Raw genomic sequence first — 27456 nt, 5'->3', positions numbered from 1 at the left:
GTATTTCAATTCAAGTTTTTTAACCAGACGTAAAGATACAAACTTAACTTTTCAGTCAAAGTGTCGCAGTCCCACTCCAGGCATTAACACCTCGTGTAGGTAGGAGCGGACCCAAACAGTTAAGTTCAGGTTTGTAACAAACCAGTTAATTGAAAGTCCAGGTTGAGCTCAACCTCTCTGCCGGTATCGCCTGCACTCAGTGCTGGCTCATGTCATGGGGGTTAATTGTTTAAAAGTGGCCTTTCGGCACGTATGCATCACTAATAATGTGGGACGATTGGTGCTCCCCAATGGCGTCATGGGGAACACCAATACCAGAAATGGACAGGATTATTATGTTCAGGACCGGTCGGGTGGGTAAGTGGGTCCTATCATTCCTGAAACCATATTTTTAACACAGTTTGAACCACTGTAATAAATGTGATAATGTTAATATAATAATTTGTAAAGGACACCTAAAGAGCTCCTCTGACAATAAAAAACATAACATACTGATACATGAAAAAACTAATACATACAGTATATATATACACTCACTGGCCACTTTATTAGGTACACCATGCTAGTAACGGGTTGGACCCCCTTTTGCCTTCAGAACTGCCTCAATTCTTTGTGGCATAGATTCAACAAGGTGCTGGAAGCATTCCTCAGAGATTTTGGTCCATAATGACATGATGGCATCACACAGTTGCCACCTCCCGTTCCACCACATCCCAAAGATGCTCTATTGGATTGAGATCTGGTGACTGTGGAGGCCATTTGAGTACAGTGAACTCATTGCCATGTTCAAGAAACGAGTCTGAGATGATTCCAGCTTTATGACATGGTGCATTATCCTGCTGAAAGTAGCCATCAGATGTTGGGTACATTGTGGTCATAAAGGGATGGACATGGTCAGCAACAATACTCAGGTAGGCTGTGGCGTTGCAACGATGCTCAATTGGTACCAAGGGGCCCAAAGAGTGCCAAGAAAATATTCCCCACACCATGACACAAGCACCACCAGTCTGAACCGTTGATACAAAGCAGGATGGATCCATGCTTTCCGAATGTCGCAGCAGAAATCGAGACTCATCAGACCAGGCAACGTTTTTCCAATATTCTACTGTCCAATTTTGATGAGCTTGTGCAAATTGCAGCCTCAGTTTCCTGTTCTTAGCTGAAAGGAGTGGCACCCGGTGGGGTTTTCTGCTGCTGTAGCCCATCTGCCTCAAAGTTCGACGTACTGTGCATTCAGAGATGCTCTTCTGCCTACCTTGGTTGTAACGGGTGGCGATTTGAGTCACTGTTGTCTTTCTATCAGCTCGAACCAGTCTGCCCATTCTCCTCTGACCTCTGGCATCAACAAGGCATTTCCGCCCACAGAACTGCCGCTCACTGATGTTTTTTCTTTTTCGGACCATTCTCTGTAAACCCTAGAGATGGTTGTGCGTGAAAATCCCAGTAGATCAGCAGTTTCTGAAATACTCAGACCAGCCCTTCTGGCACCAACAACCATGCCACGTTCAAAGGCACTCAAATCACCTTTCCTCCCCATACTGATGCTCGGTTTGAACTGCAGGAGATTGTCTTGACCATGTCTACATGCCTAAATGCACTGAGTTGCCACCATGTGATTGGCTGATTAGAAATTAAGTGTTAACGAGCAGTTGGACAGGTGTACCTAATAAAGTGGCCGGTGAGTGTATATAAATTGGAAAAAGTGAGCAGCACTCCAGAGGTAGTGATCTTTATTGAGGCAAGTAGCAACGTTTCAGTGTTGGACACTTTTTTTTGGATGCATTTCTATTGACCGCCTTTACTCCGTGTTGATGGGGAGGCGACAATATCACTAGCAGTTGTACAGACTGCCAGAGGACCAACACCGTGGTACCTCACTCTTAATACAAGTACTACTCAAACATTGTCACGGAAATTCTGTTGTTCATCGTGTACATCGTAAACTAAAACATTTGTAAACATTTGGCAAACAAGGTTATAAACATTTGGTAAACATTGTAAACATTTTTGTTTGCCACTCGGCCATACATTAATACGCTTGGGCCACTTTTTGGTGCTCGCACAGTCACTTCTGCACATGCGCCACTTTTTTGGCACACGGGCAGTGTGATCTTGATGCGGATATCCAATCATAGGTGAAATCAACACTTCCACCCTGGGTGATCCCTCCCATAAGTATACTGGGTAATGTTAACCCTTTTGTGTACACTCAGTAACACAATACTTGCAGTTTGTTCCAATTATGATGCACTTTATTATTGTATGTATAACATATGGGGATGTCTATATACATCTGTATTACCTATGCACTTTATTGTATATGAATTTTATGATGAAATAATAATGTATGTTTGCGATCTTAACTGCACTTGCACTTTAAGGACACACCCCCTTATATGCATTGTATACCATGTTTCCTTTATATACCCTGTGTGGTTCACTTGTCAAATTGCTTGAAAAAGGTGTCCAACACCGAAACGTTTCCACTTGCCTCAATAAAGATCACCAACTTTTGAATTCTACACCTGGAGTGCTGCATGCTTTTTCCAATTTGTATTTGCGTAAGGACCAAGCAAGGACCTTGGCAGGCTTTGCACCCCCCTTCTTAGGGGTTCCACAAAGCTGTGCAGACTTGAACTCTACTTTTTATATATGTAGATATAGATATATTGTGTTGCAGTGTCCAGAAAAAGGGAGGCAAATACTTGGCACACTTCCAAATTAGCCAGAAAAATCATACATAAAAGCAATGTCCCCTCACAGGATCCAGTATTGTGAACATTGTGACAGGAGGAATTACCAAGGAATTTCTTCAATCTTCATTCTATAAGGAACTGGGTGAGACTGTTCTGTGGAATCCTCAATCCTAACGTTTTATTGTGGAATTAGAGCACTAAAATTGTTTTTATATATTTCTATATATATAGATAAATATATATATATATTTGATGAGCAAAAGACAATGGCACTCCACTGGTTGTTCCTGGCAGACAAGAAAGAGAGAAAGCAAGTTTCAGTTTGGATAAAGCAGTTGTTTGGTGCTGTTAATATGTGTTTTTTGGTGCAGGAAGTGGAGTTATTGCCGTTTTACTGATTGTGATTTTTTTGGACCAAATTGACCTATCGGAGGAACAAAAAAGAGAAGATGAAAATCCAACTATTTGGAATTCATTACTGGGAACAATAAAACAACTTAAAGACATACGCCAGTGTCTTCTCATACCATTAACAATGTTTAGTGGCTTTCAGCAGGGATTTCTTTCTAGTGACTATACCAAGGTATGTAACATATGAGATAATCAAAGTTTATGTTTAAAGGGTTAGGCCACATTTCCCATAATTTTGGTTATCTGTGTGTAAGTGTGGGGGGCAATATTAGTTTATGTACCAATATATATCTATTAAAAGTTCTGCACTGATTTCCCTACATGTACAGTAAATTTGGATAGCAGATAATGAACATTTTGGGCCTATAAGCAGTTTCATGTTTCTACTTTTCACAACGCAGAGCAATTTTCTTCTGAAAGCATTGTTTCTCTGTTTTATCCTCTCAGACATATATATATATATATATATATATATATATATATATATATATATATATATATATATATATATATAATTACAATATATAGCAAAATTCACAGGTCTAAGCCCAATAGTTTTAAGGCTTGACTCAGAAGGCCAGTATTCCTCCAACACAAATATCATCCGTGGAAGCAGCACTCTGTTATCATTATTCATATACAGCAGGGGTGCTCCTGGGCCCAGTTCTAGTTAACCCCTGCTGCACCAGTTCTAGTTACCCCCATCCTCCCCCCAGTTCTCACCCCCCCCCTGCTGTCCCCAGTTCTAGTCCCCCCCTGCTTCCCCCAGTTCTATCCTCCCTCCTGTCTCCAGTTGTAGTCCCCCTTCCTGTCCCCAGTTCTAGTCCTCCCCTCTTGTCCCCAGTTCTAGTTCCCCCCTCATGCCCCCAGTACAAGTTTCCCCCTCCTGTCTCCAGTTCTAGTTATCCTCTCCTGCCCCCAGTTCTAGTCCCCCCCTTCTTCCCTCAGTTCTAGTCCCCGTCCTGCCCCAAGTTGTAGTCCACCCACCTGCTGCCCCACGTTCTAGTTCCCCCCATCCTGGCCCCAGTTCTAGTCCCCCCCCCCCGGCTGCCATCAGTCCAATTTCCCCCCCGTGCTGCCCCCAGTTGTAGTTCCCACCCGTGCTGCCCCCAGTTTTAGTTCCCCCCTGTGCTGACCCCAGTTCTAGCTCCCCCCATGCTGCCCCTAGTACTCCCCTCTAGACTCCAGTTCTAGTTCCCCCCCATGCTGCCCCCCATTCTAGTCCTCCTCTCCAGCCCCCAGTCCTAGTCCTCCCCCTGCTGCCCACAGTTCTAGTCCCTTCTCTCTGTGAGCTCGCCTGTTATGCAGGAGGCTGTATAAAGGAGAAGGTGGAAGGTCATGTGATGATCACATCATCACAGGTCCTTCTGCTGCTCCTTTGTATAGCCGGACAGGTCCTCAAGGAGTGTGCTTACTGCACACTTGTTTTATTCTGTTTTAACTGCTGCACTGGAAGCTGCATGCAGCAGGGCAAGGGCCACAGCCTGAGGGCTTGATTTATCAAATAAGAAGATGGGAAGACTTCCTATAAATTGTCTCTTCCTATCCAGGGAAGAAGCGGAGGGTTATTGTCTATATAGTTTTTGTCATTTTCACCTTCTTCTTTCGAAACTAAAACTTAACAATTTTTATCATGTTGTCATATTAAAGCTTGTTTTTTGCAGGTTGCGTTGAAAATTTTAACCCAAAACGCATTTTGGCAAATATTAGGGAAAATTTAATTAAAAAAAAGTTTTATAGGTTTAATGATGAGGTGTAAGTATTCTTAATTGTCTTACTTGTCTTTTTAGGCTTACATTACTTGTGCATTGGGTATACACTTTGTGGGATATGTGATGATTTGTTATGGTGCAACAAACTCTATTTCCTCTATGGCCTCCGGAAAACTTTCTCAGTACACTGGTCGGATTTCCCTTTTTATGTTAGGTAGGAAATTATTTAAAATAAAGTGTAGAGTGTTAAGAACATATATTATTCATGTTTACTTGTGTTTCTGTTTTTTACTCCGCACATTCCAAAAGCCATTAACCCCTTAAGGACGCAGGGTTTTTCCGCTCATTTCTCGCTCTCCAACTTCAAAAATCCATAACTTTTTCATTTTTACGTGTACAGACCTGTGTGAGGGCTTATTTTGTGCGTAACAAATTTTACTTTCCCGTAATGTTATTTATTTTAACATGTACTGCGAAGCTGAAAAAAAATTCCAAAGGTGGAAAAATTGAAAAAAAATCACGTTCTTGTGGGCTCAGTTTTTACGACTTTCACTCTTCGCTCCAAATAATGCCTACTTTATTCTTTGGTTCGGTGCGATCGCGGTGATACCAAATTTATATAGGTTTTATTGTCTTTTAATACATTTTCAAAAATTAAACGAATGTGTACAAAAAAGAAAAAAAAATTTTTGTCATCTTCTGAAGCTAATAACTTTTTATTGTTTATTATGTTTTATATCAGTTCTAGGGAAAGGGGGGGTGATTTGAATTTTTAATATTTTATTAATTTTTTTTATTTTTTAAACTTTTTTTTTTCTTTTTTTTTTTCACTATTTCTTAGACCATCTAGGGTACATTAACCCTAGATGGTCAGATCGCTCCTACCATATACTGCAATACTTCTGTATTGCAATATATGGCATTTCTGCAGGTCGTTCATTACAATGAGCCACTGGCTCATTGTAACGAATCTGCAGAAGCCATGTAGCCTCGTGTCAAAAGAAGACCCGAGGCTACCATGGCGATCGCAGAGCGTTAAGGGGTTAATTGACAGAGCCATTGTTTTCATATAATTTAGAGGAAAGCTACCATTTAATTTCATGCATTATCATGCACATCTCAGGCACACCTGTGCTCCTCTCCAGCCCCCAGCTCTCCACTCTGCTGTCTTACCTCTCCACGCTCCTGCTCCGCTACTCGCAACCCAGCATGTGCGTTCCCGCCTCCTACGGCGCTCAAACATTTAAAGGGCCAGAGTACCGCTAATTGGTGCTGTCTATTTCCAGGAATTGTATAAACGCCAGCCTCTTTGTGCTATATGCCTCAGAGAAAGTTTTGTTTTGTTGCCTAGTGCCTGTCTGTTGATTTCCCGTTGTGATCCCAGTTCCATTCCTGACTGTCTGTCCTGAACTCCTACTTTGTTCCTGAGGTGGATCCTGTTCAGCCTGTCTCAACCTTCTGCCTGTCCCTGACCACAATTCTGCTTCATGACTTTGTACCACGCCTTGACCACCACTGCGGGTCAAGTTGCGCCTGTGGAGCGACCTGGTGGTACTTTGCCGCAGCAAGTCCACCGCTTACACCATCGCTTGCGGTGGTACAGAGGATCCACTACCTCTACAGTAAGGTCTGGCCATGGAGCTGGCCAAGGTTCCGCTACCAGAACTGGCTGATCTCCCCACCATCCACTACCTTAGATCCTGACAGTAAGATCCGGCCATAGATCGGGCCAAGGTTCCTCTACTAGAACTGGCTGATCTCCCCACCATCGTGGCCCGGCATTCCCAGCAGATTGCCGTACAAGTTCAGCAGCTAGGAAAAGGCAACGCTATTCTACAGCAGCTATTGACTGCCCAGCTGCCAGTTTCTGCAGTTCCTCCTGCTAGCTCGGTTTGTCTACCTTCCACAGAACCTAGGTGGAGGCTCTCTATGCCTTCCAAATATGATGGGGATGCAAAGTTGTGCAGAGGCTTTATTACCCAGTGCTCCTTGCATATTGAACTAATGCCTTCACAATTCGTAACTGAACGGTCAAGATTGGCTTTCTTGATCAGTTTTCTCTCCAGGAAAGCCCTGGCATGGGCCACTCCACTCTGTGGCAAGGGAGATCCAGTTACAGCAGACATCACCACTTTCCTAGCCGAATTACAGACCGTCTTCGAGGAATCTATTTCTCAGATACATCATCTTGGACAAGGGCCTACAGATGGATCCAACCAAGTTATCTGTGGTACTTCAGTGGCCTCGCCCAGTAGGACTTTGTGCCATACAGAGATTCCGGAGTTTCCCCAATTACTACCGGCAGTTTATACCGCATTTTTCTTCTCTTGTATCTCCCATTGCGAGATTATTAACAAAAAATAATACTGACCCTTAACTCTGGCCTCTGTCGGCTGATGGCGCATTTTCCAAGCTTAAGTCTGCCTTTGCTTCTGCCCCTGTCCTTATACAGCCTGACATTCCAACTTGAGCTTCCAGTAGGTGCTCGAGCTGTTCTCACCCAGAATGGGCCCACTCACTTGTGGGTTTTTCTCTAAAATCTTCTCCACTGTCGAGAGAGATTACTCCATTGGAGATCGGAACTTTTGGCTATTAAACTTGCCTCGGAAGAATGGCGCTATCTTTTGGAGGGAGCTTGTCATCCGGTCTGTGTATATACAAGCCACAAGACTCTCCAGTACCTCCAAACTGCTCAGCGCCTCAACCCAAAACAGGTTCGTTGGTCCCTTTTCTTTTCACGCTTCAATTTCCCGATGCCCTCTCTCATGCCTCCGATGTTGTTGGGGAAAGAACATGTTATCGCTCCTGAAAGACTAATTCTTGCTGCTCCAGTGGATCTGTGGCAGCTCCCTCCTGGCAAGACTTATGTCCGACCGGGTCTACGGAAAAAGATATTGATTTGGGGACATTGCTCTCAAGTGGCTGGGCATCCTAAAGTGCAGTGCTCAGTAGCCCTCATTTCTAGTTACTATTGGTGGCCAGACCTGGTCAAAGATATGCAGGATTTTGTTCGTTCCTACACCTCCTGTGCTCATAACAAGCCATCTCACCTAAAACCTGTTGGTCTCCTGTTGCCGTTACCTAGCTGTCTGTGGATGCGGATTTATTACGAATCTAAAATCTTCCTCTTTTGTTCCGCTGACAGGTCTGCTGTCAGCTCCTTGTCTGGCCAGTCTATTATTCCTTCATATCTTCCAACTACATGGACTTCCTTTGCACATTGTCTTGGCAGTTGGGTCCAGTTTGTTTCTAGATTATGTTGTTCCCTCTGCAATAAACTTCAGGTCAAGCTGGACTTCTCGTCCGCATACCATCCTCAGACTAACTGGTAACTAGAGAGAGTCAAACCAAACTCTGAGCTGTTACCTTTGTCACTTTGTCCCGGCCCGTCAGGATGACTGGTCCTCTCTGCTACCATGTGCAGATTTCTCCTTGCATTCTGAGTCTGCTGCCACTGCCCCTTTCTATTTTGTCTTTGGATGAATTCCTTGACCACCTCTTCCTCTGTCCATTCCCGCAAATGTTCCTGCAGTGGAAGAATTGGGACAGGATCTCAAATCGATCTGGGAACAGACACCTCAGTCTCTGCTTCAGGCGTCGGTCCGCACCAAGACCCAAGCTGATAAAAAGCGCAGGTCTCCTTCAGTTTTCTTTCCGGGTGACTAGGTGTGGTTATCATCTAGATAAATCCAGCTGAAGATTCCCAGCTACAAGCTTGGTCCACATTTTCCGGGGCCATTCAAGGTGATCAACCACAAAAAATCCTGTTGCTTATAAACTCTGCCTTCCTCCCACTATCCGCATCCCAAACTCCTTCCATGTCTCTATCCTGAAGCCTGTCATCTCAAAGCGCTTCTCACGGTAACCTCCTCCACTTGCTCCGGAGGCTGACTCCACTGATGTCTTTGAGGTTCTGGACATGAAGATAATGAGAGGTAAGCAGTTCTTCCTTGTTGACTGGAAGAGGCTTGGGCTTGAGGAGAGATCATGGGAGCCTGAGGATAACATTCTGGCTCCCTCCAGACCAAGAAGAGGGGAGGCAAAGGGGGGGGACTAATGTCAGGGGAGCTCCCGTGACCCACATTTCACATGTCGCGGGCACACCCATGCTCCTCTTTGGCCCCCAGCTCCCCACTTTGCTGACTTACCTCTCTACGCTCCTGCTTCGCTACTCACAGTCTGGCCTGCGCATCCCCACCTCCTAGGGCGTGCCGGCGCTCTAAGATTTAAAGGGCCGTGCACCCTAATTGATTCTTGCCATTTCCAGGAATTGTATAAAAGCCACCCTCTCCCGGCATTCCCCTGGACCCTGGTTCCATTCCTGACTTTGACTCCGTGCTGCCTGTCTTGACCGCCTACTTTGTTCCTGACTTTGATCCCATGTACCTGTCTCGACCTCCTGCCTGTCTCCAACCACGATTCTGCCTCACGACTTTGTACCACGCCTTGGCCACCACAGTGGACAGAGTCGGGTCTGTGGAGTGACCTGGTGGTACCTTGCCGCAGTAAGTCCATCCAGCTTTGCGGCAGGCTGTGGTGAACATCAGGTGCCACTAAGACTCCGCTCCCAGGTGTTGGCTTATGCCATTGCTCGTGGTGGTACAGAGGATCCACTTCCTCAGATGCTGACACATACCTTGGGAATGTTGTAGCTACACTGATGCAGGCACATATCTAGTTTAATCCCTGTGCTGAGGGGTTTTGATGATAAAACAATGATAAAATTATGATAACGAATCTCTCTTGCTACTGTGGCTGCCTCAGTGCTTTTCCCATTAGTTATGTACTGCACCAGAGAATACTGCCATCCCTGGGTTGTGCCTGAAGGCAGAATAATCAATTGTTGAACCATGATCCTAGCTGCTGTGGATGAGGGATCCAACTCAGGTTGATTAGTCCTGTCTGGACTAAGCCCTGTGTGTAATACAAGCTCTGTGTAACTTGTACAATCATGCAATCATCTTTCCCAAGATCCTGAATGTTGGTATTGTTTTTTCAGCAAAACCATTCATAACCAAGATATGTTTCTGCATGCTGTGCAATGTATGACTAATTGACACAAAACACATTATTAGTTTTATAATTTTCACTAATGTTTCAATAAAATGTTAATAATACAGGAACATTAAAAGAGTAAAGGATCATTTCCTTTGTAGGATGAGCAGTTCTTTTGAATAATACAATTTTGGGAAAGGTATTACCCCTGAAAAACGTTTTATTTTAATTTGTTGTGGGTGGCAACAATGTAAAAATAAATGTGATTCAGATGTTTTGTTGCTGCACTTGCAAAATTGTACATTTTAACACCTTAAAAGAAATCTAAAATCAAAATCCAGCATAGGTAAACCAGAGAATTGTACTCAAAGATCCAGAGGTATCCTTATATTTGTTATCAATGGCCTCCTTCCTTTTAAAAGGAACTTTTAAAATTATGTTAATGAAAGGCTACTGGGACAGTCTCCAAAGCCCCTCCATTCTGCAGATGCACAATATTCTGTTACAATGTGCAGTATATGTAAGTGTCCCTGGTATATCCATGCTTGATTTTGATGATAGATTTCCTATAAGATCTGTTTGGGCTTTAAGGACGAAGGAATTTTTTCCATGCCTAACTTTTTTTTTTTTACTTTTTTTGTTTGTTATCTGACGTACGGGCTTGTTTTTTTAAAGTAAGATTTGAATTTTCCAATGTGTTAATTTTTTTAGGGTAAAAATAGCAATTACAAAGGAAACGCAAAATAGCTGTTCCCCACACACACTTGCTTAATTACAATTTTTACGCAGTTCTCCTTGCAGTGTATAAAATGCGAACGCGTGTGACACAATGCCCAGTTAGATACCTATCCCAATGGTGCAAATCCCTAAAACATCAGAAAAACCAACAAAAGCGCGTCCGCGGACCCTCAGTAAATAAGTCCCAAAGTGTGTAAACACCTACAACCATGCAATCACAGGCATAACAAATTTGTATAGATTTTATAATGTATTCATTCATTTACAAAAATTAAAACCTCCTGTACATTTTTTTCCCATCTTCTGGTGCTAATAACTTTTTCATACTTTGTTGTACGGAGCTGTGAGTGGTGTCATTTTTTGCAGCTTTTGATGTTGTTTTCAATGTTCATATATTTAGGACTGTACGGCCTTTTGATTACTTTTTATAGATTTTTTAATATTTTTCAAAATGGCAAAAATGTTCCATTTTCAACTTCGGGCGCTGTTTTCTGTAAAACGCCGTAAAAAAACGTTATTATATTTTAGTAGATCAGGCATTTTGGGACACAGCAATACCTAATGGGGCTTATTTACTAAGGGTCCGCTGACGCACTTTTGTCAGATTATCTGACGTTTTCGGGTTTTGCATAGCTATGACAGGTATTTAACGGGGGATTGTGTCGAATGCAATCAGATTTTTGTGCAGCTGCGCTGGCTTTCATTCAACAGAAATCGGGGGCATGCCATCGGACAATCTGACTGGGCTGAGTGCAGGATTTTTTTTATTGACTCGAGTATAAGCGTAGCATGGGAAGCAACCTCCAGCTAGTACAAAGCTAGCCAGAGCCCCCCCCAGTATATAGCCTGCCAGCCCCTATCCCCGCATTATACAGCCTGCCAGTCCTTGCCTCCCCAAGTATATAGCCTGCCAGCCCCTGCCCCCAGTATATAGCCTGCCAGCCCCTGCAGTATATAGCCAGCCAATCGCCTGTCAGTATATTGCCGGTCAGTCTCTGCCCCAAGTATGCCTAGCCTTTAATAAAAACAATTAACCAAGTACTCACATTTCCAATGCTCCCTGTAGTTCCTCTTGCTTTGGATGCTCCAGTGTCTCTTCGGGTCCTTTGGCTCCTCTTCGAGTCCAGCACACATAATGATGTCAGCCGTTTGCCGATGTCATTGTTTGTGCACCGCCGGCATCACGCGGCGACCTGAACAGGAGCTGAAGAGGAGCCAAATGACCTGAAGGACCCAAAGAGGAACCGGAGCATCCGAAGCAGAAAGAGGACCTAAGGGGGAAGTCCAAAAGGTGAGTACAGTGTTAATTTTCTTTATAGACTCGAATATAAGCCGAGTTAGGTTTTTTCACCACAATTTTTGTGCTGAAAAACTTGCCTTATACTCGAGAATATACAGTATTTTTAAATTTTCACAAGCCAAGGTTGTTACAATTGTTACAGAACAATTTTGTAATTGTACAGTGTTTTATTTGTTTTTTTTACATACGATTATTTATCATGTTATTATAATTAATTAAAATTATGTATGGGGAAAATTATGTTTCTTTGGCTGTTTTTAATTCAAATAGTTATTATTTTTTCCATAGATTTTTAAAACTTGACTTGTTTTCACTGTCCAAGTAGGGAACTCATATCTGCAATATCTTGAATATCATATACTGCAATACTTCTGTACTGCAGTCTATTAACACTATCAGTTTTAAACTCACATGAAGCTTATTACACCCAACCTCTGACTGGGCCTTAATAGACTTACATCCCTAGAAGCCCCAAAGGACTTGATCAAGTCTCTCTATGACTTTCTTAGATGCCCCAACCTTTATTAAATGCAGCAGTTTAATGGGTAAAACTGAGATTTCTGGTACTGTCTACATCAATAAAAGAGGACAAATCTGCATTTAATCCAGATTTATTACATCTTAATTCTGCATTTCACTGCAGATCTGGTATAGACTCTACATTTAGCTATGTATTTACTAAAAGAGAGGTCCCAGTGGGAGGTCAAACAGAGGTCCCGGTGGTGGGGCCTCCAGCAGTAAAGCATTTTAACCTAATGGACGGAAATGTTTTTAGTTCAATTATATATTTGCACACTGTTTTAGGAGGACCTAGTTTTATTCTTGCTATGAATATTCTTCTATGTATTTTTTCAGCCGCAGCTGTTAGTATTTCCTGCATAATTGCCTTGCTGCTTTGGAGTCCTAATCCCGACCAGTTAGCAGTATTTTTCATTTTTCCTGCTTTGTGGAGTTTATCCGATGCCATCTGTCAGACTCTTCTAAATGGTCAGTTATTTAGATATTGTATTTTTGAATCTAAATGTATGTGTATGTTCTGTACAACTGGTTTCATGTATCAGGGATCTTAAGTTATATTTCATATGTGTTGATATGCTATACTGTAAGGTAGAGGTGCACAACCCTTGGCCTGCAGAGCCCTGGGTTGCGGCCCTGCAGGGCCGGGACGAAGAATAGGCTGTGGCTTGTGTGGGGGAAACTATATACTGCTGGGCACTTGTGGGGGCCACTATATACTACTGGGGCATGTGTGGGGTCTACTGTCTACTGAAGGGGCATGTGTGGGGGCTTCTATATACTGCTGTGGCATGTATGGGGGTTTCTATATACTGCTGGCCATGTGTTGGAGCTACTTCATACTGTGGGGACTACCTATATACTGCTGGGCATGTGTGGGGACTACCTATATACTGCTGGGCATGTGTGGGGGCTACCTATATAATGTTGGTTAAAGTGTAGGAGCTACATGTATACTGCTGGCGCAAGTGAAGGGGCTAACCATATACTGCTGGGGCTTGTGTAAGGGCCACCTGGCCATGTGTGGTGGCTACCTACAAACTTTTGGGGCATGTGTGGAGGCTGCCTATGTACTGCAGAGGCATGTGAGAAGGCTACCTATATACTGCTGAACATGTGTGGGGGGCTACCTATATACTGCTGAGCATGTGTGGGGGCTACCTATAAACTGCTGGGCATGTCTTGATTGCCAGATATGGGGGGAGAGTGATTCTGTGTGACAAGGAGGCGGGCAGACCCGGGGGGGAGGGGGGGATTCTGTGAGAGGATGGAGGATTAGACCAGGGGGGCTTGCTTTGTGAGACGTGGGGGGTTTGCTCTGTGAGAAGGGAGAAGCAGACATGGAGAGGGAATTGCTGTCTGTGGAGTGGGGAGAGCAGTATCATAGTAGTTATATTCCTGTACATAGGGAGCAGTATTATTGTAATTATATTCTTGCACATAGGGGGCAGTATTATAGTACATGCAGTCCCTGGGCTATGTACAAGATAGGTTCCCTAGGTTTGTACTTAAGTTGAATTTGTATGTAAGTCGAAACTTTATATTTTATAATTGCTCCAGACAATTTTTTTTTTGCCTCAGTAACAATTGGAGTTTCCAATTTTTTTTTGCTGTAATGGGACCCAGGATTAATAAAGCTCCATTACAGACGCCTTATAACTGTTCATTGCAGTCTGGGACTACAGTAAAGCATTCAGAGAGCTTCACCAGAGGTCACAGTGGCCAGAGAGGTCTGTCTTTAACTAGGGGTCACCTGTAAGTCTGGTGTCCTTAAGTAGGTGAACGCATGTAGTTATTTCCTTACATAGAGGCCACTATTATAGTAGTTATATTCTTGTACATAGGGGGTAGTATTATAGTAGTTATATTCTTGTACATAGAGGCCACTATTATAGTAGTTATACTCTTGTACATAGGGGGCAGTATTATAGTAGTTATATTCTTGTATATAGGGGGCAGTATAATAGTAGTGGGGCAATATTTAAGTTTTTACCTCAGGCAGCAAAAAGGCAAGAATTGACCCTTTGCAGCAGATAAGTAAGAATAACTGGCTGGCTGCAGAAAGGGAACAGTACTGGGGTCTATCAGAGCCCCTGCGTGCAGACAGTTATTCACAATGCTGCATGGGTTCAGACCATTTTCATCATCAAAATTAGAATCTGTACTGTATTATAGTCTGCTCTGGGTTCTATGTTACTTATTGTACAAATGCAGTAGTGGTTTCTGGGGTTTCTTGCGTACTATGGTTTTTGGCGTGTCTAGGATTTTGGTTAATGGTGCAGCCCACTGAAGGTATGGCCTTGGACCGAAAAAGGTTGTGCACCACTACTCTAACGTTTTCAGGGGAGATTATTTTTGTGCTGTATCTTTTCTGGGACCATATGATTGGACATACCTTATTCTTTTCACCCACGGAATCATATGCCATGGAGATAGCCCGTCCTTATGAAATAAAATAGGTGTCCCATAAGAAAATCTTATAACTTATGGGTATGGGCACTTTATGTTGCTTATGAATAGAGGTTTATAGCTTAAACATAATTCTGCAGTTTTATTGATTAACCAATTCTAGTTGAATGTATCACCTCACATTTTTTATATTATTTAAAAACACTGTATAAACAAAAATTTGGGACACCATAAATTATTTAATGAGCCATTTGCAGTTTTACTGTAAAGAATAGTCTATACTTAGACATGAATGGCTTGATGTTTGAGACAAGCATATGCTCCTGGCAGGATTAACCCGGGTCTGAGGGGTACTCATGTCAGGCTCCGTGAGCTTCACTAATTTATCAGCTTTTAGGACATCCCATTCTCTTACACATTGCATCTGAAATAGGCTTTCTGTATTATGCAATTGCACGATGAATTTCTACAGAAGGAAGCAAATATTTGTGTAGGTAATGTTTTAGAAATTTGGAAAAGGATGTCACAAAGGTAATATTTGCATGTAGCTTTAAAGTGCTGGGCCCAAATAGAGAATTTAACTGGCACACGCTAGGCACTACAGTCCAACCTGCTTCTATCACACAATGTAGCCTTCTGACTATATAAATATGTTGTCTAAGATCCTAAAGAGGGTACCATATATACTTGAGTATATGCCGACCCGAGTATAAGCTGAGACCCCAAATTTTGAGACAAAAAACTGGAAAACCCTTTAGACTCGAGTATAAGCTGAGGGTGGGAAATGCATTGGTCACTGCCCCCCCAGTATATAGCCAGCAAGACCCTCTAGTATATAGCCTGCCAGACCCCTGTAGCATATAGACTGCCAGCCCACTGTAGTATATAGCCTGCCAGCCCACGGTAGTATATAGCCTGCCAGCCCACTGTAGTATATAGCCTACCAGCCATCTCAAGTATATAGCCTGCCAGCCCATTGCCTGTAGGGAAAAAAAAGTGAACTCACCTTCGACGCCCCCCGGCATCCATCGCAGATCCGGCACACACATTAGAGCGTCAGCATGTGGCTGACGTCACGAAGACTGCACTGGACCGGGACCCAATGTCGGAGCCACGATGGATGCCAGGGGGGCGTAGGAAGGTGAGTTCACTTTTTTTTCTTGACTCAAGTATAAGCCAAGGTAGGGTTTTTCAGCACATTTTTTGTGCTGAAAAACTCGGCTATATATACACGGTATTACGAGATGGTTAATAACTAGAGATGAGCGAACACACACGTCTGACCTTGAGCGTACTCGTAACTGCTCGTTGCTCGGACGAATACTTCGCCAGCTCGAGAAAATGGCATCTCCCGCCGTTTTGATCTTTGGCGGCCAGAAACAGAGCCAATCACGAGCCAAGAGACTCTGCACTCCACCCAGCATGACGTGGTACTCTTACACGTCGATAGCAGTGGTTGGCTGGCCAGATCAGATGACCCTGGAATAGACTAGCCCCTGCCCGCGCTGTTCGCATCATTCTCTGTTTGGATGCCGTTAGGGAGAGAGCTGCTGCTGCTGCAGGGATAGCGCTAGGGTGTTATTTTAGCTTACTGTTAGGCAGGAGTCTACAAGAACCCAACAGCCCTTGTTAGGGCTAGAATAGCGTTATATATATATTTTTTTTTGTTTGCTTGTGGCTGGGCTTGCTGGCACTAGTAGTGCAGCTAGTACCATATTGTGAGGAATTTCCAGGGAGACTTAGGGGTCTAAGTGGGACAATTTATTAGGGGTTTGATTGAATTAGGCACAGTCTGATGATTTTTTTTTTCAAAACTTAAAGTGACTTAAAATCCAGTTGTTGTGTGCTGTTAGAAACTAGGCATACAAGAACCCAACCGACTTTCTTAGGCCTACAATGGCGTATTTAGCTCTTAGTGACACACACATGTCAAACACCTAAGTGGGACAATTTATTAGGGGTTTGATTGAATAAGGCACAGTCTGCTGATTTTTTTTTTTTACTTTTATTTTTTTTTATAACTCAAAGTCATCAGGCACAGCACAAAATCCAGTTGTGTGCTGTCAGTGTAGGTTAGAAACTAGCCATAGCAACAGGATAGCATTGATTTGTAAAAAAAAAACCCAAATAAAACAAAAGAAAAACAAAAAAATCCAAAAAAATTTACAGTTTACACTTTAATTTTGAAAATGTTGAACCCGAGGGCTAGGGGTAGAGGACGAGGGCGTGGACGTGGGCGTCCAACTACTGCAGGGGTCAGAGGCCGTGGTCCTGGGCGGGGTGAGACACCACCTGCTGATGAGGGAGCAGGGGAACGCCGCAGAGCTACACTCCCTAGGTTCATGTCTCAAGTTACTGGGACTCGTGGTAGAGCACTGTTGAGGCCAGAACAATGCAAACAGGTGATGTCGTGGATTGCGGACAATGCTTCTAGCCATTTGTCCACCAGTCAGTCTTCCACGCAGTCCACCCATGTCACCGAAATCAGCACTCCTCCAGCTCCTCCACCTCAGCCTCCTTCCCCCAGTCTGCCCCCTCCCAGGAAAATTTGGCATTTGAACCGGCATACTCTGAGGAACTGTTTTCTGGACCCTTCCCAGAGTCACAAACCACTTGTCCGGTTGCTGCTGAGCTCTTTTCTGATGCCCAGATTTTCCACCGGTCGCAGTCTGTGGGTGATGTTAACATTGTTGACGTAGTGGAAGAAGTGTGTAAAGAGGTGTCGAACAATGAGGAGACACGGTTGTCAGACAGTGGTGAAGTTGTTGTCAGGGCAGGAAGTCCGAGAAGGAGGCAGACTGAGGGATTGGAGGATGATAAGGTGACAGACCCAAGCTGGGTTGATAGGCCGGGTGAACACAGTGCTTCTGAGACGGAGGCGAGTCCTCGACGAGAACAGATTTGAAGAGGCAGTGGTGGGGCCAGACAGAGAGACAGGGCCAAATGTTTCATGTAGTCAAGCTCCCGTGGCGAGGGCTAGATTTTCGGAAGTCTGGAGGTTCTCTAAAGAAACACCGGATGACTGACCACACCAGGATCAGCAGGGGTTCCACCACTACTATCTTAACTACCACCAGTATGCGCAGGCATATGAATGCTAAACACCCCACTCAATGGCACCAAGCCCGTTCACCTCCGGCCGGGCACACCACTGCTCCTTCCCCTGTGTCATCTGCTGCCTCTGCTAGTCAGCCCCCTGCCGAGGAACCCGGCCCAAAAGGAAGTATAGTGCAACCCACCCACACGCCCAAGCCCTCAACGTCCACATCTCCAGATTACTTAGCCTGGAGATGCTGCCCTATAGGCTGGAAGAGACCGAGGCCTTTCACAACCTCATGGTGGTGGCTGCCCCTCGGTATCCGGTCCCCAGCCGCCACTACTTTTCCCGATGTGCCGTCCCAGCCCTGCACCAGCACGTGTCAGACAATATCATCCGTGCCCTGACCAACGCCGTTTCTGACAAGGTCCACCTGACCACGGACACGTGGACGAGTGCTGCTGGGCAGGGCCACTATATATCGCTGACGGCACATTGGGTTAACTTGGTGGAGGCTGGGACCGAGTCTGACCCTGCGGCTGGTCATACTGCCGACGCCGAGGATTGCGGGGCCTACCTCGGTCCAGGTCTCTCAGGCCTACTATGCCTCCTCCTCCTCCCACCCCTCCTCCACCTCCTCCTCCGAATTACCATCCATGGGCATGGAGCCATCAGTCGGTAGCTCTAGGCACAGCAGCAGTGCCGTCGCTAAGCGACAGCAGGCGGTGCTCAAACTGCTGAGCCTAGGCGATAAAAGGCACACCGCCCAAGAGCTATTACAGGGCATCACGGTGCAGACTGATCTGTGGCAGGCACCGCTGAACCTGAAGCCAGGCATGGTTGTGTGTGGAAGTCCAGCACAGATGCTGCCACTCTCAGGGCAGCACAGCGCCGCCTCCAACTGCCTGCTCACCTACTGTTGTGCGACGTGCCCACGAGGTGGAATTCAACATTAACCATGTTATCCAGAGTTTACCAGCAGCGCAGAGCGATTGTAGACTGCCAGATGTCAACTTCCACCAGAACTGGTAGTCAGGTTAGTCAGCTTCCTCAAGTCTACAATGAGGAGTGGACGTGGATTTCTGATATCTGTCAGGTGCTGAGTAACTTTGAGGAGTCAACACAGATGGTCAGTGGCGATGCCGCCTTCATCAGCCTCACCATCCCGCTGCTTGGCCTGTTGAAAAACTCTCTGGTCAGCATGAAGTCGGAAGCTTTGCACTCGTCACAAGAGACGGGGGAAGAAGATTCCCTTGTTGATAGCCAAAGTACCCTTAGGTCTGTTTCTCAGCGCATATCGGAGGAGGTGGAGGAGGATGAGGAGGAAGAGGAGGAGAATGTTGGCGAGACAGAAGAGGGGAGCATTGTTCAGTCCTTCACTGTTCAGCGTGTATGGGCAGAAGAAGAGGAGTTGGAGGAGGAGGAAATGGAGAGTCAGGCCAGTGAGGGGAGTGAATTCTTGCGCGTTGGTACGCTGGCGCATATGGCAGATTTCATGCTAGGCTGACTATCCCGTGACCCTCGCGTTTAAAGAATTTATTCCAGCACCGATTACTGGGTATTCACTCTCCTGGACCCAAGGTACAAGCAAAATCTTTCCACTCTCATCCCTATAGAGGAAAGGAGTGTGAGGATGCATGAATACCAGCAAGCCCTGGTGCACAAGCTGAAACAGTATTTCCCTTCTGACAGCGCTAGCGGCAGAGGGCGTACTTCTGCGGGACAAGTAGCGAGGGAGAGTAGGCGAGCAGGCAGCTTGTCCAGCACTGGCAGGGGTATGCTTTACAAGGCCTTTGCCAGTTTTATGTCACCCCAGCAAGACACTGTCACCTGTCCCCAGTCTTGGCAGAGTAGGGCTGATCTTTACAGAAAGATGGTGAGGGAGTACGTAGCTGACCATACCATCGTCCTAAAAGATCCCACAGCTCCCTACAACTAATGGACATGTGGCACGAACTGGCGCTGTACGCCTTGGAAGTTCTTGCCTGCCCTGCCGCTAGCGTTTTGTCCGAGCGGGTTTTCAGTGCAGCTGGTGGCATCATCACCGATAAGCGTACACGCCTGTCGACTGACAGCGCTGACAGGCTGACGCTTATCAAGATGAAAAAAACCTGGATTTCTCAGGATTTCCATTCTCCACCAGGTGAAGGAAGCTCAACCTGAATAATTTATGCACTCCTCCTCCTCATTTTCCTCCTCCTCCTCCTCTTTGTACACTAAAGCAGAGGAAACTGGCTATTTTTTGCCAGGGCCAACTGGCTCTAGCTATAGTACTCTATGTATTTAATTTTTCTGGAGGGCCACCTACCCGGTCCTCTGTTTTAAACAATTTTTGGGAGTGCCACATACAGGCACTCAATCTATTTAATTTTTCTGGAGGGACACCTACCTGCTCCTCTGGTTTGAAAACTTTTTTGAACTGCCACATACAGACACTATCCAAATTAAATTGTCTCCATAGCAGCCTCTGCACGTCGTCTTTTTAGCTGCCAACTAGCTGCCAACTAACATAGTTTTAACTGCAGCACCTTTAATCTACTACTACTACCTTACTGCCTCCATACATCGACCCCTTATCAAACGAGCTGTGTCAGGCAGAATTTTCGGGTGTTTCACCAGATACATAATGGAACTCGGCCCATGGAGATCTGAAGTTGCAATCATAGCAGCGCAATATGGATGCCCCATACTGTCGCTCTTAATCATGGAACCATTTACGAAAAAACAATTAAAAATAGAACCGCTATGCTATTCCGCCAGCTCCATCCCAAGATTAGGCAGCCTCAGAGGCATCCATGCATACTGCCCCTGCTGTTTCCTGTCCATTTTGCCTCCATGATCCTCCACAGCGTCCACCAATGTCTCCATGCGCAACTTTCAACTCTCTATACCCCAGACGCTGGAGCACGAGAGGATATACAGCACATCATCCCCTGCCCTGTCAGAATTTTCAGGTGTTTCACCAGATACATAATGGAACTCGGCCCATCTGTCGCCGCCATGTTGGAGACCTGAAGTTGCAATCATAGCAGCGCAATATGAATGCCCCTTACTGTCACTCTTAATCATGGAAATCGTCTCCATGGCTGCCTCCACATGTCGTCCCCTTATCAAAAGAGCTGTGTCAGGCTCATTTTTCGGGTGTTTCACCAGATACGTTATGGAACTTGGTCACTATGTCGCCACCATGCTGTGTTATCGACTAAATATACCATCAACCTTTTGTTCACATAGGAAATCATTTCAGCGCTTCTTTCTCACCTCCTTTGGTTCCTCTCTGCCACCCATTGGTTTGAAGCCTGAGTCCATTTAGGGTATGTCGCCATGACACTCTCTAGCCTGCCGCTGCTGCCGCTGCCTCTGCATGCCATCCCCTATAGTGTCAGGGTCTATTATTGGATGTTTTAGATGCTATCTAGCCTCATTCGGTCACTCAGTCATGGCCATGCTGTTGCCCATAATTTTGGCATAATGGTACGATTAAGCAGCCTCAGAGTCATCCATGCATGCTGCCCCTGCTGTTTCCTGTCCATTCCCGTGATGTTTCCATCCTTTTCTGAGGTTCCTAGGTGTTTGGCCAAGCTTCCCTGTGCAGAGCCTTGGTCCCCTTGAAAAATGCTCGAGTCTCCCATTGACTTCAATGGGGCTCGTTATTCGAGACGAGCACTCGAGCATCGGGAAAAGTTTGTCTCGAATAACGAGTACCCGAGCATTTTAGTGCTCGCTCATCTCTAGTCATATCCCATTTCATTTTATTATAATGGCACTTGCCTGGCAACGTTTATCTGGACAGACCACTAGATAGTCTTCTATGGACATTATTATCTTTATATGTGAATACTCACCTTTGGTATGCTCTCCTTGACGGCCACTCGTAGACCATACATTTATCCTCTTTTTATCTAATCTATATTAACTAGCACAGTATGTATTATTGTTGGTTTTTGTATGGGCACTCTGCAGGGTATTGACCATACATTAAATGCACCTGGCGATGTCAGTGGGCACCCTCTAGTATCTGGTCTTTGTGTCTATAATATGACTTAGGATAATTATTGATTTCCTAATTTATTTATGTGCTATCGGCTCACGCCATATTTTGGATTCACATATAATCGTATTGTTCTCATGATTTGATATTTTATTTTTTATTATAAATAGTGAAACTCTTTGTCACTTTTGTTTTTGTGATTTAATTCAATATTATGTGGCTGATAGCCATTATAACATTCCACCCATATTATAGTGCGCCGTTTCAAAATATATCTTTTGCAGGTTTTTTATTAAGTATTTTCACTATTTATTAACAATAGTCATCTATTTTATGCAGACACTTTTAATAGAACATCTTGGGGCTTTCAAATGCTTCTGGCAGTCACAATAAGGGATTTGTTTGGCTTACAGTGCTGCACTGTTTTTGATATTTGTTATGCTGAAACTTTTCATTCATTAGTTGGAAAAATTTTTTGATATATGCGCCGTTAGATTTGTTTGATACTCTTCTTAGCTATTGTTTTGTTGCACAATGAAGAACATTCCTTTTGGCTTTAAATGTACTCTTTTTTTCCATTCATTATTCTGCTGCATAGGGGGATATATTTGTAAACGCCTTACTCGTTGTTCTTGTTGATCTTGTGTGACGTCATTTGATTCCCTAGCTACAGATTAACACAGTTTTGTGTGTGAATGCGCAAGCTTAACTATATGGCGATACATTCCATTGAAGAGACCTACTTCCGGCCTTGCACACTCATTTAGGCACAACACCGCTCGTACTTGGTGCCGTCTTAGGGAGCATATTTAAGGTGAGAAGGTTATTCTTGTGGCTACTTACCCCTGAGGAAGTCGTCCTTTGACAACGATACGCGGGGGGAGCCCTCCACCGCCGGTCTTACTCCTCCTTCCACCTGTATGACAACTCTGCAGCAGCTTATTACCATACATTCCTACTAGGGATCTTGGGATCCCCTACTGGGATCTTGCATCATTTCTTGGTGATATTTAGCACAGTGCACTTTTCTCTTCTTGTTCATCATTTTGTCATATTTGGTTTACTTATTACTTAGGCTAAACATGCATTTTTTTGCACTTGATGCACTGGCATCAAGTGCAAAAATCATGAATCATGTGCAATCATGAATTCTTACACTTGGTAATTTCTATTGGCAATGCGTTTTTGATGCATCTCCATAGACTTGTATGGTGCGTTTTTCATGCTCGTGACTTGCAAAAGTAGAGCATGTCGAGATTTAAAAGCGCGTTAAAAAAAATGCGCGTGTGTGCGTGAAAAAAAATGCAAGTCTGAAAAGACCCATTGGTTACAATGGGTCAGAGTGCAATGCAAGTTCTGCGCGTCAAAAGCGCGCGTGAAAAACGCAAGTGTGAAAGGGGCCTAAGTGTTCGAACAGTGGTGTGTAGTGCTTGACCCCTACATGGGTCTCTGCCTCAGGTTATTCTGTGTATTATAATTTTTAAATGTTTTTAAATGTATGTCTCTATTTTTTGGTTTGTTCTTCAATAAATTTTGTTATATCCTTTCTCATTACATATTCATTGGGAGCCATTTATTGTGCATTTCTGTGTTCTTTGTGGTAATTTGTATATACTTATTTGCACAGGCTCTGTTTATCTTTATGGCTGTGCTAACCGGTCTTCTAAATTTATAATGATTGGGAATAAGGAAAGGTATGCCTGTCAAGCTTATAAAGTGGTATACACTATGGTATTTTTAACCTATAAAATATCTTTTTACTGAGAAATTATTTAAATAGACATAAAAAAAAACTAACATGTGTATGAAACCATGCAAAATGACTTGAGTATGGGCTTGAGATAATATTTGCTTTTTTACTTTTCTTTCAGCTTTTTATGGAGTTTTATTTGATGACCACAAAGAAGCTGCCTTTGCAAACTATCGTCTCTGGGAATCCCTTGGTTTTGTTATATCATTTGCATACAGTAACTATTTATGTGTCTCTGTAAAACTGTACATAGTACTTTCTATCTTATTGATTGGAATGATTTTGTATCTTGTAGTTGAGTATTTAGAATACAGAAAACATAAAATAATGGCTCTAGACACAAATGCAGTAAATATGACAGAAAGCTAAAAACAACAGAGTTATGAGGATTATAGTTGAAAATTATAATTATAGCTTCCCAGTGGTATATAAGATGACCATAAGCTCTTGTTGTTTCCCAAATTTGGAACCCTCTTTACTTTCTGTTCCCTTTCCGATTCCATGCATTTAGATACTAGAACTTGGAGAATAGGTTTAATGTTCTTTTTGCACAGGGTAAATACTTTGCACACTCTCTGTATCCAATCATCTCTGATAGTAGCACACAGTATAGGGATTCATCCTATTATTAAGGTGAAGGGTAATGGACAGTTGACAATGAAATCTGCACTCCACAAAGGCTCCTTTAGAGTACATTCAGAGGGCCAGGTGCCTACAGAGGATCAGGAGAGGGAGGGGTGCTCTTTCCCCTTCCTCCCTCAATAAGCAGACGAGGCTTGAGAAAGCGCTTTGTGCGCGAAACAGCCTGTAGCCTTGCCATGGTGTGCATCCCCCCTGTCCTGGAAATTTTCCTGCAATAAAGTTTGTTCCTGCTTTTTATTGTGGTGAGTGCCGCTTCATTTCTCCATTTTTGCATATTTTGTAAGTGTAACTCAAGACAAAACACCTGTGACAATTGGATTTTCTACATTTTGGGTTGTCAAAAGAACAATGATTGACAATAAAGCTTCATTGCAATGACCTTTGGTCATTATAAATAAACCGTAACTACTTACCTCACAAATCAAATTAAGTGAAATAATACAGAATCTCTAAAATGATATATATCTTTATTATACACCAAACATACATAGATAGAAACACCCCATTAACTCCTTACCACTCCTTGACATAGAGTTACCTTTGGAGGCAAGGTAATAAGCTTTGATGCAGCTACTGTATGTCCTAGAGCTGAATCAGCATTGACACAATTGGCTGTAACTATGCTGTTTCTCCGGAAATAAGACAGTGTCTTATGTAAATTTCTGGGTCTTATTTTCAGATGATGTCTTATTTTTCCATGAACAAGAATTCACTATTATTTGTGAAAAAAAACAAACATTTATTAATATCCTGTAGTCGTGCCATTACATACATTTTACAAAAAACAAATGGACCTTCTGTTGCGGCAGGGATTAATTCAAATTTTTTTACACAAAACTGCCAGTAGGCAGAGTCAAAGAGAGCCCATATCCGGACAGGTGAAAAAATAAAAATAAAACATCACTTTTATTAGAAAAATAAAAAGATAAACAATAATTCAAAAAAACGTGGCATGGACCACTGGGTGCAGAGGACTCTAGTGAGTTAAGAACACAGTGTGGTCTAAGACATAGGTAGTTGCATATATGAAGAAGGTTCAGAGCCTATACAACTGCCAACCGTGCACTATTGGCCAAGTATAGTGCACTGTATAAAGCAACGCTGTCTGCATAGGGTCATATAGCCTATAATATGATTTAGAGCCCTAGGCAGGATCCCTAGGCTGAGAGGCTGAAGTATTGCCTCAGCTGCCCCACTAGGGGCCGCTATTGCGGTAAGGCATATGTTATACAGCTGATCGGAGGGCCGTACGGCCGAGGCAGCCACTATTGGAGAACGGGATGTATTATGCGTCCCCTATCCAGGGCCGGCGCTATGGGTAGGCAAAGTGGGCAATTGCCCAGGGTCCCCTGAAAGGGGAGAATCTCTTATTTCAAATGAATCTTGAATTTTGTTTCTAGGTGCCATGGATCCAGAGATATCCAGGTATAAAGTGAGAATATCAGGTGCCATTTTTATATATAAATATCACTCCCGACGGCAGTTCAACAGTTAATATCTCCGTTTTCCTAAAACTTAGAAACACACATTTAGATTCATATAAAAAAGGAGACTCTTTTCTTTCATAGGAAAAAAGAAGTAAGCCATCAGGCTGCAGGGAGAATTTGCTGCACACAGGAGCTGCTGCACCTCACAGATAATGGAAATAGTCACTTTATATGTTACTACATTTTGAGAAGGGATAATATCAACTAATATTCATGTTTTTAACCCTTCTCTATGCAGAACACTTTCTTTCTTATTCCCTTTTATTTTGTGATAGTTTTTTGTTGTTGGGAAAATTGACTGATACGATGAACATTCAAACCCAGAACATGTCCATAAAGTTATATGTAACACCAAAAACACACACAGGAATAAAGTTTTTATTTCACACCATCCTCCATTATTTACACCTATGTTATGATGTTTTCACTCTCATTCTTATGAAGCGCGGAGGGTTCTGTTATTGTGCGGATAATACAATGGCGCACATCTAAAAGTGACTTTATTATCTCATTAGCTTGGTTTATGGATATATAGTTATTTATTTGGGTGACCATTGTGTAAGGAACATACAATGATAGATTTGTGTGAATTTTCTAGCTGAAAAGCAGATATCTAGTTATTACAGTTTTAGTGATATTATGTGGATTTATTTATGTGAACATATCAATATGGGACATTTGTGAACTCTACACATGTCTATCTATCTCCTATAAAATTCTCCAAAATTACAGTTTTACCATACTAAAGGGAGCCTCTTGCTGACTGTGACTGGTCATAAAATAGTTTTATTTTGGGGCCCCACTTTTAGTTTTGCCCAGGGCCCCACTTTGTCTAGAACCGGCCCTGCCCCTATCATTGGCTGAGGTTAGAATCTAACACTTTAGCCGCACACTCTATTGGCTACTCACAAGTTATCGTATCAGGAAAGGTCTTATCGGGATGCGTTTTGTGGTGAGTGGATCATTCGCTTTGATCCTCCGCTATAGGCTGTATCTGGTCCGGAGGGGAGTGGCTTTACTGTTAAATTCTCGGCGTGTCCGCGCCGCGATCAGTATTAGCCCAAACCCCTGATTAAGCCAGTTGTACTGGCGAAACATGTCGGGGGGCTAATGTTTGTCTAATTTTAAATAGCAGTGTGGTAGAGTCATAGCAGGCAGCGGCAACATCTATCTTAGATACTTTCCGAGATAGGGACATGTACAGTGACTTATATGAGACCTTATAGTCTATATAATCGCTGTCTGTAGGTCTGACGCCTATATGTAATACACTGTATAACATATGCCTTACCGCAATAGCGGCCCCTAGTGGGGCAGCTGAGGCAATACTTCAGCCTCTCAGCCTAGGGATCCTGCCTAGGGCTCTAAATCATATTATAGGCTATATGACCCTATGCAGACAGCGTTGCTTTATACAGTGCACTATACTTGGCCAATAGTGCACGGTTGGCAGTTGTATAGGCTCTGAACCTTCTTCATATATGCAACTACCTATGTCTTAGACCACACTGTGTTCTTAACTCACTAGAGTCCTCTGCACCCAGTGGTCCATGCCACGTTTTTTTGAATTATTGTTTATCTTTTTATTTTTCCAATAAAAGTGATGTTTTATTTTTATTTTTTCACCTGTCCGGATATGGGCTCTCTTTGACTGCCTACTGGCAGTTTTGTGTAAAAAAATTGCATACATTAGCATATAATTCTGAATTACATTCAGAAAGTCTTGTTACTCTCTGTCCATGCACATAAATCTCACATAAAATTTTCAATCC

At 43.5% G+C, this 27456-nt stretch overlaps 1 protein-coding gene across 8 annotated transcripts in view; it reads left to right on the top strand.

Annotated features, from left to right (window-relative positions):
- The window catches only part of LOC140121501 (protein unc-93 homolog A-like), a 110169-nt gene extending 85427 nt beyond the window's left edge, over positions 1-24742 (top strand). For 2 of the 8 annotated variants that reach the window (XM_072141176.1, XM_072141175.1), the window contains exons 6-9: positions 3068-3279; positions 4898-5033; positions 12708-12839; positions 23677-24535. In XM_072141176.1, coding sequence (XP_071997277.1) covers positions 3068-3279; positions 4898-5033; positions 12708-12839; positions 23677-23924 — 728 coding nt within the window. In that variant the 3' untranslated portion in view covers positions 23925-24535. Of the gene's footprint in view, positions 1-3067; positions 3280-4897; positions 5034-12707; positions 12840-23676 lie in introns of all 8 variants that reach the window. The other 6 variants (XM_072141182.1, XM_072141181.1, XM_072141180.1 and 3 more) reach the window with 5 other exon arrangements.
- Positions 24743-27456: the final 2714 nt, after the last annotated feature.

The sequence above is a fragment of the Engystomops pustulosus genome, chromosome 3, assembly GCF_040894005.1.
Source record: "Engystomops pustulosus chromosome 3, aEngPut4.maternal, whole genome shotgun sequence".
In the NCBI taxonomy this organism is placed as follows: Eukaryota; Metazoa; Chordata; class Amphibia; order Anura; family Leptodactylidae; genus Engystomops; species Engystomops pustulosus.
The sequence above is the reverse complement of the archived record's forward strand: the minus strand, read 5'-3'. Positions and strand labels throughout refer to the sequence as shown.